This window comes from Solanum dulcamara, chromosome 7, assembly GCF_947179165.1.
Source record: "Solanum dulcamara chromosome 7, daSolDulc1.2, whole genome shotgun sequence".
Lineage (NCBI taxonomy): Eukaryota > Viridiplantae > Streptophyta > Magnoliopsida > Solanales > Solanaceae > Solanum > Solanum dulcamara.
Genome location: NC_077243.1, coordinates 14,047,539 through 14,063,099, shown reverse-complemented (window position 1 = coordinate 14,063,099; position 15,561 = coordinate 14,047,539). Strand labels below are relative to the sequence as shown.

Sequence of the window (15,561 nt, the reverse complement as noted above, 5' to 3'; positions counted from 1 at the left end):
CCCATGATGAGTAACTTTTTTTCAGATATATCAAGAGCAATAAATTCAAGTTTAGAGATATTCGACATTTTAAGAAAATAAAATTCTTACCCTTTTGTTACCTTCTTAAAATAGCTCAAAGTGATGAAGTCTCGAGATGATAACGTGTTATAAAACATTAGCAAATTAATAAAAAGGAGAAATAGTAAGAAACAGTAAGAGAAAGGGAGAGAAGGATCAGAGAATTCAGTGTGTATTCATTTGCACAATACCAATGTCTATTTATAGCTAGTACAAAGTAGGAAAACATAAAAAAAGTGGGAAATAAAGTTGGGGGACAATAGTTATTGGAAATAAAAAATGGAGATGGGACATCCACTTGTGCAACAAATTTACATTTTAAATAAAAAGTAGGAAATAAAAGTAAATCATATTCTACATGTATCCTCGTGAATTTGACATAAAATATAAAAATACACCTAAAATGAAAATTTGTAATATGCAACATACCAATAACTAATAGAAGTATAAAAAGTGCAAGATCAATACTTGCTTAATTCTCACATTTATTTAAACTAAACATAAAATTTTAAACTTCCTTTTTTTTTTCTTGTGGTAAATTTTGAATGGAAGTATTGCATCAATTTTGGAGGTTTGAGATAAATAAAAGTGTTCTCTATTTATATGTGAAATGAAGAAATAATAAAATTATTTTTGGATCAAAGTATTAATCACAAAAGTATTTTTGAACCAAATTATAAACGAAGTACATTTTTGTTCATTTCACATAATTTCAGAATATTTTTGATTCTTTTTCGTGAAAAAAAAGAGTCATGTTAAACTAATGAAATATCAAAAAAATCGTGGATAGACTTCTTTATTACTCCTCGGATTTCTATATGATGAGGCAACATTAGAGGTGTGCATTATTTGGATTACATCAAAAAATTAAATTAAATTTTAATTTGGATTGGTTTCGAATTAATTTTTTTTTGATTTAATAGTATATATATATATATAATATTTATGTTAAGAATTAAAATTATAATTAACCACTTTCATCCCCTTTTTTTAGTTAAATGATTTTTATTAGGATTAGTAATTTATTGTATTAGGACTAAGCCCAATTCACTAGCCATTTTTATTTTCGTAAATTATAGGTATTAGATTATAATATTTTAAACTAAAGTTAGTTTCATTGAAAGTTTCATTATGATTTTCACTAGCCATTTTTATTTTCGTAAATTATAGGTATTAGATTATAATATTTTAAACTAAAGTTAGTTTCATTGAAAGTTTCATTATGATTTAGTTTAGATTTTATGTTTAGACCTCTATTGATATAATTTAAATTATTGTGCTTTTAAAGTTTTACTCATGACTTATATTAGAAAGTATATTTAAGAGATTTAATATTATTACTTTTCATTGTATGTAATTTAATTTTTTTAGTATGCAAATATAACTTTGATTCTACTATTAATTATTGACATAATCGAATAATCGAATTTAAAAAAAAACAAATCGAAAAGTGAAAAATCGAACCAAACTATTTTTTTATTTAAATTAAATTACTCTTTTTCAAAATCGAATACCAAAAAATCAAAATCGAATAACATAAATACGAATCGAAAAACAGAATGCACACCCTCGAGACCAATAATAAATTAAAATACAGTAAAGCCTTTTTCTTTTTCAATTTTTCACATTCGTGTCACCATAGTACCAGTAGTACATTATCCATTGATTGGCGCCATTGTAGTAGCAGTAACGAAGCACAAGTAGACCTCCAGAGAGAGAGAGGCGATGTTGGTCGGAGGAGCAGTAGCAGATTGCCTCTCTAAAAGTGGGGGTTCGTTCGTTACTAGATCTTCTTCATTATCGCCATCATCATTTTGTGGAAATGGCTTGAGGCTGAATCTGAATTCGAATCTACCAAGGACAATTAGACCTCGCCGAGCTGTTGTTGGATTGTGTGTTGCTAGTTTGATTACGAATTCCGATTCGTTCGAAGTTGGGAGGCTTATCGGTAGCTATGGCTTCATGAACGTCACCAGGTAAGTGGGTGGAGAGGCCTACTCGAACTCGAACTATATTTTTTTGTATAAATAATTGAAAGAGGAAAAAAAAAAAGCTAGCACAACTTTGATCTACTTGTTTGGATTGTTAGTTGTTACCTATTATATTGTATTTCTATGTTAGTTTAAATACCATATTTATTTTGATCGACACATCCTTAAATTCGTAATTGTTTATAATGGCGATAAGTCCTATTTTGTATAGTGATCGATTTAGTGTGACAGCATGTTACTTTATTTTTTTCTCATTTTTGTCTTTATTTGTTGTATAATAATCCTATTTTATTTTGCGTACTGCAAAAAGGCCGTAGCTCTACCTCATAACTTAGTTTTCTTGTAGGTTTATCTTCAAATTGTTCATGTGTTCATTATGTAACGACGGAAAATAATACAAACTATTCAAATGTTATTTTCATTAAAACAACATAATATCATACAATACATACAACACGATACATTATGAAGCAATATGTAACAATCATCTAAACAGAGTATCAGAACACTGCTTCTGGATTTCTCGGTTATAAATATACAATTTAAACTTGACACCTTATAGTAGATACTAGATAGTAGATGTAGCATTCACTTCCTTTCAAATTCTTTGTGTCAATTCATGATGCCTTTTCTTTTTAGGATTCGTACCATTTAATTTTCTTTATTTGGCTTTGTTTTTTATAGTTACTCGGGGCTTCAATCTGGAATGGGGATGGATTATGCGGTATCAGAAGATATAGGGAACTTTAAAGTACAAGATATTGGAGAAGGAAGTGTCAAGATCAGGTGCAAATTCCTTTTTGGGATGATATGTTTACTGAATTGTTGAATCTGGATAATGTAGTTAATAGTGGTTTGTTGTTACCATTATTCTTGCTGCTGATATTATCATCCGCAGTTCATTTGCAGACTTTATGAAGGAAGAGTATCCCAAGGTCCACTTAGAGGAACTCGGGTTATTTTTAAGGTGATTTCCGTTGCCATTCTTTTCCATGTTATTATTTTTATAATCTGACTTGAATTGGAACTTTTTCTTGAACTTAATAACCATTGCATAGCCGAGATTTTGCTTGCTTCCACGTGATGATTCGGCGACATAAATTTTCCGGCTATGTTGTCGTTACTGTTTTGCTTCTACTTCTTGTAACAGTACTTATGCTACTATACCCTAGTAGGATAACGGATATATACAAGTGGATGTAACAAACTTGGGAATCTATCCCACTGTCGAATTTTTATGGGAACTCTTGTTGATCCTTTCTTAACTGAGATTCATCTTCTCCCACGTTCATACTCTCCTACATATGTTACTCCTTACTGTCTTTTCTCAAAGAAAAGAATGGGAATCTGAGTTCTACCTTTCTAAGTATGCTCATCAGTCATTGCAATGCTTTTGGTGTCTAAGAATTTAACATGTAGGATCTTGAGGCAAATATGAGTATGCAGATACACAAAAGAGTTGAATTCAAAGCCTGTATCTTTGATGTTAGCTTCCTCTCTAAGCTTCTTCAGCAGCCACTTTATCGTCTTTTCCCTTCCTCCCATAGAACTTTTATCTGATTGGAAGTGTTATATGTTGCAGGTATATCCTGGACAACAAGTTGGTGGAATTGAGGCTGACATGATGGCTGCGAATGAGCTGAATGCTCATGCTTCCCTTCAAGTAATATAATAATTCTTTGGTTGAATCTATAGCATTTATGGAGTTTTCTTTCCTGGATCATTGTTGGTCGAATACCTCAAAATGAGAATCTTTTCTTTTTGAATTTTCACAGAGCAACCCCAAAGATGTCTGCCCACATATTCAAGCACTTCTAGGAGGATTTGAGACAAAAACTGGGGAGCAGGTATGTTTCTGTTTTCTTTCAGTTGCAAACAGATCCGATGTGAATTTCTTGCTTTTGACTTATGTTTCTGATGACATCCTGGATTCTTTTGGGCTTTCTCAGTGGCTTGCTTTTAGGGATATTGGAAAATATAGTGCTGCAGATTATGCTAAAATTACTAGTGAAAATATGGCAAAAATGATTGCTGGGGGAGGACAAAGATTGTGGAACCCTTTTGAGCTGGATCTGACCATAAAACGCAGAAGGTATTTCGTTGTTAGGCTACTTCATGGCACTATGAGAGGTCTGTCCTATATGCATGACAATGACAGATTACACCAAAGTCTTGGTCCTGCTTCTGTTGTCCTAAAGTAGGTTTCCTCCTCCACTTTTTGATTTTTCCTTTCATTTGGTTCTTCTGTTTTTTGGGTCTAAGGTGGAGGGTTGTTCCTTAAACATTGAAACCTCTATCTGAATCATGATTTTGTTGCAAAATACCAGTACAGTTGTTGAGAAAGATGCTCCATATCTAGTTCCTCGGCTCCGGGATCTCGCCTTCTCTGTTGACATAAGGTATCCTCATTACATAGCTTGCTCGCCGACAACATTAGTGTCATGAGGCAACAAGCAACAATATTGAAATTTATTAAGTTCTGATCCCATCTTCTCTGGAAAATCCGAAAGCTCTTCTTTGTGGCGATAATACCAAAATATTCAACGTATATCTTGAAAGCTGCATGTGATCCCACTTTCCTCCGTATTGATTTGGGATGACCTAACTATTCTTGTGATTGACTATCTCTGAAGAATATACTATTTGATACTGCCAATTACTTTTAAAATGCTGGAAAAGCTGAATAGTCTTTCTGTTGACTGTAATGCTATTTAGCTTGACAATGATTGGTTGATATGTGAAGTATATACAAAGTAGTTGATAACTACTTTTCTTCTGTATTCTGTTTTGATTTTTGTTATTCGTACCTTTTGAGGTGTTTCTGGCTACTTCCTTAAGGAGAGTATCTTCCAAGGTCACTAGAGACGATCAATTCACATAAACACAACTATCGTTTAATCAATTTTACTACTTGTTTCCCTTATGAATACCATATGACGACTTTTCTTCTCAGATAATTGGCCTGTGAAGGTGTTGAAAGTGTTTTTTTTTTATTTTAAGAAAAGATAGCTATATGACCATCAAGATTGACATTTTATATCCATACGAGCTTTATAGGTATTCTCAACTTGAAGATCGTCCTAATATCTTGTCAGAAGGACTTTGGAGACGGGCATCTGTTGCTGGAGCGTCTAGTCCTTTGGAGAAAAGAGCTTTTGGAATAGCAGATGACATGTAAATTCAACTAGTACAACCGTTGGACTAAAAATTTTAGGTTGCTCATATCAATTCTTTTGTTATTTGCAGATATGAAGCTGGACTGCTTTTTGCTTATTTAGCCTTTGTTCCATTTTGTGAAGCAGGAGTCATGGACAGCATATCATTGCGGGTTTGTGACCCGTACAATTATGTAAATGTTTTATCTTCTGATCTTATTTGGGTTGGAGCTGATTATTATCCTCTGTTATTCTTCTGTCATCCCATTGCAGAGGCTCCTGGAAAATACTTTTCAACTTGATCTTCAAGCTGCAAGGGAGTAAGAGACCTCACTTTGAATTCTATTGTTTGAAAAACAGAACTAAAAATGACCAAAATCTGGACAGGCTTAAGGCCATACAATGTTTATGTGGTTTACCCTGTTTTGTTGGCTGACAAAGTTAAGGCCACAGTTAGGAACTGTAGAGATGTAGGGGCTGGAAGGCACCCCTCCACCCCAAACCCACCCGCGCGCAAGAGAGAGAGATGAAAATGAAGTGCAAAAAGACGTAACTGTGGTCTAGTGAATTTTGCTGGTAGCCCCTCAATGATAACATATCTTTAGCAAGGGCTTAATGTCAGCTAAGAGACTTTTGATTGACACTGTTTGTCATTGTACATTTCTCACCCTCTCGACTAAACACACTTACATCATCATGATTAATTATTATCTTTGACAGGTATTGTTCTGCTGATGATCGTCTGCTAGAAGCAGTCAAGTTTCTTGATCTAGGCGATGGTGCTGGCTGGGAGTTACTACAGGTTAAATATCTCAAATATTGCAACAATATTTCTTTTTTTTCCATATTACTTTTTTGAATCTGCAAAAGACATGAAGCACCATGACTATGAGGAAGAATGCTTTAAAGTTTATCTGAGTTTCAAAGCCACTCGTTTGTTCCTATCAAGTTCCTTCATATTAGCACTTCAAACTATGCAGGCAATGCTTAATCGTGACTACCGTGGGAGGCCAATTGCAGAAGCTGTAGTAAACCATCGATTCCTGAGTGGTACTTTCGTGTGATATCACACAGAATTTGAGTTGTACATATATTGTGTGTTGATCCATATGGAGACAAGAACCCACAGCACCAAACTATACCAACCATGTATGTTGCAATGTTTTCTCCAATTTTGTAGTTCAAATCGTTATTTGGATTTATTAGTCGAGCTACATGATGAAGTTCCAATCCAACTAAACAAAGGTTGAGGGGTGGATGTATGAATCATGGAAAGTTCTAGTGAATCATAAAACTGTAAAATTTTACACAAGATTTTGCATTATAAATTCAAGTTAATATGTTTCTACTATATTGAAACTGTCTTAACAATCTGATAGTAGCATCCAACAGTCTCAGATTTTAAAAAGCAAAGCAAATATTTCATCGTACCAATTAATACCAAAAAAAATATAAAGAGAATAATTTCTACTTGAATCATGATTCATGAGGGTTGAATCCAAATGCTGGATATTGAATGGACCAAGTTGAAACAATTGGTGCTTGAGTAATCAAAAGAGTAATATTTATGTTTGGCCAAACAAAAGAAAACCCCTTTGTTGTGCAACACATGGTTTCAAAAAGGAAGCTCTAAAGCTCACAAACGGTGTTTTATTCTCTAAACTTGTTACTTTTTATTTCTCCAACTCCTCCTCATTCATCTTATACCTCCAAATATCTACTTTCCCTTCATGAGTTAAAAATACTACTAACATTCCTCCGTTATCAATATCTTCTGCTGTGAAAATCTGTTGAATTGAAGTTTGTTTTCTATGTGACAAGTGTTTCTCATGATATTCCCAGGTAGGAGTCTCAGAATTTGAGTTTCCGTTGATCCTTAGTATTCCTAAAGTCCCTTTATGTCCCAACATGTAAACAATATTGTTATTTTTGAAATATACTGGACTATAGGGCACACAGAATAATTTTTTGTCATTTCCATATTCACCATGATAAAAGTCATGAATTGTCCAGCTACTCTCTCCAACTTTGATCATGTTTACCTTTGGAGGAAAACCAGACATAAAAAAACCAACGACAAAACAATCCGACGATGAGGAGTCTGGAGGACCTTAAAATGTATGATTTTGATGAAAAATAGCTATGTAGTTATGCCGAACCAGTACCTTTCCCATTCTATATATCTATCTATGCCTTTGCCTTTCTTACTTTCTTGTTTGTCTTTTTCTTTCTATAGGTTTTCTTAATTTCTTTCGGTTATTGCCAAGTATAAGCTTCAAGATTTGCAATTAATATCTTTGATTTTTTTAAAAAAAAATTGTGTGTTATGTGGATCCTAAACGTGATTTCTTTAAGAATAAAATTAATGTAGGTTTCTTTTAACTCTAATATGGAGGAATTATGTCTGTCGCTAGTTTTTTTGTTTTCTAAAAGTGAATTTTGTCCAAAAAGAAGATAATCGACTTGTGGATTCCAATTGAAAAGGTCATAGGTTTGGATTTATTAACAAAAAAAACATTATTATCCTCTTTTCTTTTGCAGAGAAGAGAAAGAAGGAAATCCCTTCTTTGCTAGAAAAAAATTGAATATAATGAGTTTGGAAGAAGACTATAGTCGACTTTCTTTTTCTCCACAACCACACCCTTGGCTTGTTAATTTTTTTCATGAAGATGACAAGAAGCAAAAACAAACATCTTTCAGATCGGACAATACTTGAGCTTCGAAACAAAAAAAAATTGTGTTAGTAATCGTCACTCGTTAATGTTGCTTGACTATGATTCTGGAGATTGTTATAATTGAAATTTTATTTCAAACGACAAAATTTCTATCCCACAACTCCCAAATATTGGGTACGATGAGCTACAATACTTCTTGTCCGCCCCATCACATGATCGTGATCAATGTAATGTTCTCTTCTTTGACCCACCGTCTTTGATGGTCTTGCACAGTTTTAAAAAATAAATAAATTACGGATTAACATTTCCAGGATCAATTCTGGTACATTTGGATCTAGATCATGACTTTGGAAAAGTAACAGTTATACCATTGGTTAACCAATGCGCGTATGATGGTGGAGAATTCTTAGATATGCCACGGTGGCGCGATTACCTCATCCCATCCTCATGTGACGATAATGATATGTTGTTTTCTTATGTGGTTCCATGAGGACAATTTGCTCGACTAGAAGCAACAATCTTATTAAGAAAATATCCATTTATTTCACGGAGGGACATTGTGTTTATCTCTTTGATTTGAAAATGCAAAAAATATCAATAGTATCTCTCCCATGTCCACATGGAAGCAAGGAAAAGATGAGGTTTTGCTGGTTAACACTTCCATACAAATGCAATTGATCAATTTGCGTTGACTGCTGAATTTTTTTTGGGTTGGAGGCATTGATTGTTGAACATTGTATTCTTATATCTACGCAAAAACGCTTTGATTCTCCTTTATTTACTTGTCTTTCTTATACGTTTAGCTTTAAATCTCTTTTACTTACCTACTTTTATTATTTGAAAGTTAGAGAAAGGGATATTTCATATTACCTAAAAAAAATAAAGGAACATGTAGTGAAGTAATTATTTTTAATTTCATTATTTTTTATATTTGGGTATTGGAAAAGATCATTTGTAAATTTAAAGAGTCATCACCACATATATGAAGCGGAGGCAAACTACTTTGTGATTCATAAACATAATCATAAAAATAATTAAAAACTATTTTGACTTAAAAATATCCAAAATAAATCAATTCAAATGGATTCTTAGTTTGTTCAATGCCTTTTCTGATGTATAGTTCGTTCTCTGCGTCTTGCATTCTTCCAAAAATAAATACAATGATGTATGGAAGTTGAGCATAAAGAACTAAAATAGGATAATTCAAATGGAATACCATAGGAGTATGCTACCAAGTACAAGATACTTAGGAATTAAGAAAGTGAAAAGCAAATTCTATAGAACAGTTTTTAAGCACCGGTAGGGTGTTCATCGTTAGTTCGATTCGATTTTAAGTATTATCGGTTTTGTTTATCGGTTTTGATTTTTAAACATGTTAAACCGATAATAACCAAACCAATAAGATATTTGTTATCGGTTTATCGATTTTTGGTCTTTAACGGTTCGATTTTCAGTTTAACTAGTAAAAAAATACTTTCAAAACAAATATACGACTTATCCAATAATTTGACGCGATACAGACATCTAGTAAAAGAAGGAAATCAGACATTCTTATTGTGAATACTCACAATTCACAACCAAATTGTAGCCATTGCCATTCTGAGTTTTTTAGATTTTGATGTAAATACAGTATGAACTTTGAATTGTGTTGAGTACTGATAGTTTGATATAGTGATTACACTAATATCTTTTATTTGATACTTTGATATTTATGTGTGAGTAAAAATTAAAGTAGTAAATTATTATAGTTTTCATGGGTTATCGATTTATTCAATAATCCAATATTAAAAATCCAATATCGAATTGATAACCCATAATTTTTTTTATAAAACCATTAATTAACTGTTAATTCAATAACTCAATAGCAAGAAATCAATAATACTTTTTTTGATTTATTTATGATCGATTCGATTTTAGCACGCCCCTCACTACTAGAGCATACTATCCCGTACAGCATACTTATCATTTTCTTAATTAAAAAAAAACATTATCCCATACAATTTGAATAAATAATAGATCTATATAAGGGGTCGTTTGGTTTGAATACAAGTTATGATGGAATTAGTTATAATGGATAAATTATGCTGAGATTATTTTTTATTGAGTGTTTGGTTTGTTGTATTCAAACTAATATGCATTGCATAAATTTTAAGAATATGTTGTTTGTTTATAAAAATACCCTTCACTTTATTTAGTTTTTTATATTTTCTTTGCAAGCTTTAGTTATTTAATATTCATTCTTAAATTAAAACTTTCATCTTCTTTACCTTAAATATTTTTTGTGTGTGCATGTGTATGATGTCTATATGTATTTAAAAATATAACTTTCTTCTTATTTAATTTAAAAATAGAATTTTCATTTTAAGTTTGTTCAAGTAAAAAAGGATTTATGAGAAATTAAAATATAAATAAACATAAGAATTAGTCAAATAAATTTATAAATAAAAATTATATTATATAGTGTCATTTTTTAATAGAAAAAATATCATAAAAATAAGAGATAAGTGTCAAAAACACACCTAAAATATTACTCTTTTTTGAGTTTCATACCTAAACTATTGGGAGTGTGCGTTTCATACTTAAACTATCACTTATTAATTTGAAAAACACACATTTCTTTTATTCCACTTTCATCATGGTGTGTGTACTATACTATCTCCTTCATTTTAAAAAAATTGTCACATCACACTCCACATGGATAAAATATTACATCTCGATAAAAATTAAATAAATTATTAGAAGTTAAAATTAAAGATTAAAGTATTACTATCCCTTCCACTTCCAAGAAAATAATAATTATAAAATAAAATATAAAATATTTTTCTTATTCCACTCCACCACTCTCACCTTAACCCCCCCTCCCCCCAATTTTTTAGTTTTAATTTTAATTTTTAAGTTTCTTTTATAAAAGTTTTTAAAAGAAATTCTTACTTCATCCCCTTCCCCCTTAACATAACAATTTAGATATTATTTTAATTTTTTTTAAAAAAAAAATTCTACCCCGCCCCACTTGACCCTCCGCTTCCAATTTTTTTCTCATTTTGTGTTAGATATATACATATGATTTTAGAAAAGTATTTTTTACTTGTCGTAAGACTTTTCTTAAAATGCAATTTTTGTTTCTCTTATATTTGGTACGAAAGTAGAAAATAATATTTTCCTAAAAATATATGTATATATCTAACCAAAAATGAGAAAAATGTAAAAATAAATAAATAAATAAATTAAGAGTGGAGGGCTAGATGAGGTGGGTAATTTTATTTTTTTAAAAAAAATAAAAATAATAACATTTTTTAAAGAAGGAGTCACTGAAGGGGGGTGAAGTATGATTTTTTTAAAAAAATATTTTATATAAGAAATTTTTAAAAAATAAAAGGAAGGGGATTGTCGGAAAGGGGGAGGGGAGGATGTAACACCCCCCAAAATTTTTCGCTAAGATTCGAACATTTCTTCACGTGAGTGTAGACTCGGACCGGAGGACTTGTAATTTTACACATGAGTTAGGATCACTTCCTAAGTAATTTAAGGGTGTTAGAGTTGATTTAGGGTCATAAGGGATCCCTAAAACCAAGCCAAGTCCAAAGAATTCGTCTTGGCTAAGTTTTCGAATGAGTTCGTATAAGGGTCGACTTCCAACGACCATATCTTTTTTAATATGATGAACTGGGTGGACCATGACCTATCAAATTAAAGGTCTTTGAGTCTTCTTTCCAACTCCATCAAGATTACAATTTTTGGAGTTCTGAATCAAAAGTTATAACCATTTTACTGGAGCCGCTCTATCCTGGCAGAAGTCCGACGAACGACGCCCCCTTTATTTTTTTAAGGGTATTTTTGTCCTATAACCCTTTGAGGAGTTATTCTAATATCCCTAAACTTGTAGAAAATAGTTTTCCTCATTAAAAACCCTCTCATTCACTTCTAAACATCAACGCTCAAGAATTTTCAAGAAAGTATCAAGTTAGGGTTCTTTTTTTCAAGATTCTTCAACAAGGTAATTCCTTCATAGATTTCAATCTTTCCAAACCAAACTTCTTCATCTATTTATGAATCTCTAAGAGAAATCTTAAATTCTAACCATAGGGTTTTCAAGAAAACAAACCAAGAATTTCAAGAAAGGGTCTCTTGATCGTTCTTCTTCAAGTTAAGATTTTTCATCAAGATTTATGGAGCTTTTAAGGTATGTAAGGCTAACCTAAAATATGGATTAAGTTCTTCCATATGTCCCATAGATGTGTTGGATAGAAATTGTGAAAGACTTGAACCCTCCATGAACATTTTCTTGAATTTTCCTAAAACCCTAGAATATCTTCACATACTATTAATTAATTGATGATTTTCATGACTTGAATTCTTGAATAATTTTCTTTCATATTTATTTCACAAACCATAATTACATATTGACTACAATGATTTTTTGTATATAAATTCATATGTATTGATGGTGTTCTCGAGTTGAGTTTTGCTGAGAGTATGGATTCATGTATTCATTCACATGAACCCGAGATGAGACTTCTTTTTGTTATAATTTGTTTTGAGGTTGAGATTGATAGTTTTTATGTAAATATTGCTTCCAAATAGAGATGATGTATTTTTGTTAGTGAGTGTGAATGAAATTGAATATAGAAATAAATGGGAATTGTGGAGCTGTTTGATGATGATGTGAATAATGGTTATCTTTAACATATGTAGAATATTGATGAAGAAGTATGTTGATGATAATGTTTGAGATGAAATGGATTGGAGTCTAATATGACTACATGATATGTGATTTGCATAATTTGATTTGACTAGAGTCATATGAGTATAAATGATTGTTTGAGAATGAGTTTTAAATAAATGATTTGTGAACATTTTGCATAAACTATTTATACACTATTTGAGTTTAAAGAATAATTATTTTCATCTTTGATTTAAAAAAAGAGTTTAAGCATGAGTTGAGTTTGAGAAGTCTCTAAATTATCATTTTTTTGAACATGAGTATTTTGAGTATAAACGAGTTGAGCATTTTTACATAAAAAATATCTATTTTGAGTTTGAGTTGAGAAGTTGAAATTATGTTTTAAATACATATATTTTCTGCATTCATTGAGTTGAGATGGTATCAAATTCAAAAAAAGAAGAGTTTGATGATTGAGATGAGTTGATTGTGAATGAAGGTCCAATGAGGCCAGATTTGATTGAGTTTTGAAAAGAATCCAATGAGACTAAATGAGTATTTTGAGTATTTTACTCACTTGATAGATATGAGCATATTGAGTCTTGGGAGGAGTATCGAGCACTGAATTGGGTAAGAGTATAGTCCATACTCGAACCAATAAACTACGTCGTCAAACGTAGGAGGGGATTGAACCATTAAAGTCGGATGTTTCCCATTTTATTGTCCTGACATGATAAGACTTGATTGGTTATGGATCCATGATTAGTTGATCGTTCATACCCTGGCAAAGTATGAACGGACGTGGCAACAACGTCGGATTATTGTACTATCACTCGCTCATATGGTGATAGTTATCGGTTAGAGAAACTCTCAATTGAATGGATTGTGCTTGACATGATTGGCTTGATTGTGATTGTAGATGATTGAGTTGAATTGTAAAATATTGCATAGTTCAATTTGCATATTTATTGAGTTGAGTCCTTTGAGTTGATTGTTGAGTTGACTGTATATGATCGGATTGGGTTAGATGAATTGTGATTGGATTGTACATGATTTGGTTGGATAGTGATCGGATTGGATTAGGTGATATGTGATTGGGTTGAATAGAATGATACATGATTGGATTGGATTGAATGATTTAATTGAATTGTATCGTACATGATTAGACTGGATTGGATGGTTTATGATTGGTCTTTGTCTAAAATGTATTCTTACTTTAGACTTATGATATTTTGATTGAGTCTCTCTTATCTTTCTGATTTTGAGATATTTGAACCAACGTTATTCTTTCTTGAGGTATGTTTCATTCTGCCATATTACATATTCGTACATTCCACGTACTGACGTCCATTTGGACCTGCATCGTTTCTGATGCAGAGATAGGTTTAAGAGATCGTCAATAGGAGCACCATTGAGGATCTATTCACACTCAGCGTATTGGTGAGTCCTCCCCTACATTCGGAGGACACCGCTTATGTTATTCTTGCGTCGAGTTAGCCCTCTCATTTTGATTTGAGGTAGCCATGAACATGTCATTGGCACCAATTCGATTGTAGTGATAGAGGCTTCATAGACTAGATAGTGATGGGTCGATTGAATATTTTATTTCCTTGAAATCATTCTTGTCAACTATTTTAATGACAAATACTGAAGTTTGATTTGTTGGCCCATAGCCTTTCTTTCTTGAGTTAGATTGTTGATTTGGGATTTGTCCACCAAATATTCTCTTTATTTTAAGTCTTCCGCTGATTGAATGAATGAACGAATGTGTGATCAGGCTATGTGGTTCGCTTGGGAGCTAGAAATGGTTCCTGAGTGCCGGTCACGTCTAGGGTACCCTCTCGGGGCGTGACAGAGGAGGTGGTGGAATAGGTGAGAAAAATATTTTAAATTTTATTTTTAAAAAAATAATTTCTTTTTTGGGGGATAAAAATACTTTAGTCTTTAACGTTTAATTAATATTAATAGTTTATTTATTTTTTGTCAAGGTAAAATATTTTATCCATGTGAAATGCTATGTGACAAGGTTTTTGCAAAAAATAGAGAGAGTATATTACACACACCACTAAGGTGTATTTTTTAAACTAATAAATGATAGTTTAAGTATGAAACTCACACTTCCAATAGTTTAGGTATGAAATTCAAAAAATTGGATAGTTTAGGTGTGTTTTTGACACTTATCTCTAAAAATAAGAAGTGAATGTTGTTATATATGATATTAAAAATACTATAAATATATATAAATGTGAAAAGTGAGGTATAAAAAATATTTAAAGGGATATATTTGTCATTTATCTATTTTATCTCGAAATTAGTATACCACCCAAGAGGAGGGATAACTTATTCCGTTACTATTTATTAATCACGAGATAAGTTATCTCGGACTTGCCAACCAAACTCCAACTTAAGTGCTACTATAATTTAATTCCAGGATTATTTGTTATCCTTTACACTTTGATTTGAATACACGTTACGACGAGACTAGTTACGATGAGATAAGTAATGTTGAGATTAGTTATGATGGATAAGTTATGCTGAGATTATTTTTTATTGAGTGTTTGATTTGTTATATTCAAAATAATATACATTGCATAAATTTTAAGAATATATTGTTTGTTACAAAAATATCCTTCACTTTATGTAGTTTTTTATATTTTCTTTGCAATCTTTAGTTATTCAACATTCATTCTTAAAATAAAACTTTCATCTTCTTTACCTTAAATATTTTTATGTGTGCATTTTCATAATGTCAGTATGTATTTAAAAATAAAACTTGCTTCTTATTTAATTTAAAAATTGAATTTTTATTTTAAGTTTTTTAAAGTAAAAAAGAATTTATGAGAAATCAAAATATAAATAAACATAAGAATTAGTCAAATAAATTTATAAATAAAAATTATATTATATAGTATAATTTTTTAATAGAAAAAATATGAAGAATTATCATAAAATTAAGGAGTAAATGTCGTTATATATGGTATTAAAAATAATGTAAATATATATAAATGTGAAATGTGAGG

General features: G+C 31.3%; 1 protein-coding gene across 1 annotated transcript; it reads left to right on the top strand.

Annotated features, from left to right (window-relative positions):
- Nucleotides 1-1,640: 1,640 nt before the first annotated feature.
- LOC129895946 (uncharacterized) lies at nucleotides 1,641-6,557 on the top strand. The gene is made up of 12 exons (XM_055971738.1): nucleotides 1,641-2,036; nucleotides 2,736-2,837; nucleotides 2,961-3,018; nucleotides 3,634-3,714; nucleotides 3,827-3,898; nucleotides 4,001-4,248; nucleotides 4,379-4,450; nucleotides 5,109-5,225; nucleotides 5,298-5,379; nucleotides 5,480-5,526; nucleotides 5,927-6,008; nucleotides 6,187-6,557. The coding sequence occupies exons 1-12, from the start codon at nucleotides 1,786-1,788 to the stop codon at nucleotides 6,268-6,270; spliced, it is 1,296 nt and encodes a 431-aa protein (XP_055827713.1). The 5' UTR covers nucleotides 1,641-1,785; the 3' UTR covers nucleotides 6,271-6,557.
- The last annotated feature ends 9,004 nt before the right edge of the window (nucleotides 6,558-15,561 follow it).

Coding starts and splice junctions, on each gene's coding strand:
- LOC129895946 (XM_055971738.1), top strand. CDS start 1,786: ATGTTGGTCGGAGGAGCAGTAGCAGATTGCCTCTCTAAAAGTGGGGGT. Junction 3,715..3,826: donor ATGCTCATGCTTCCCTTCAA/GTAATATAATAA, acceptor GAATTTTCACAG/AGCAACCCCAAAGATGTCTG. Junction 5,226..5,297: donor TTTGGAATAGCAGATGACAT/GTAAATTCAACT, acceptor TGTTATTTGCAG/ATATGAAGCTGGACTGCTTT.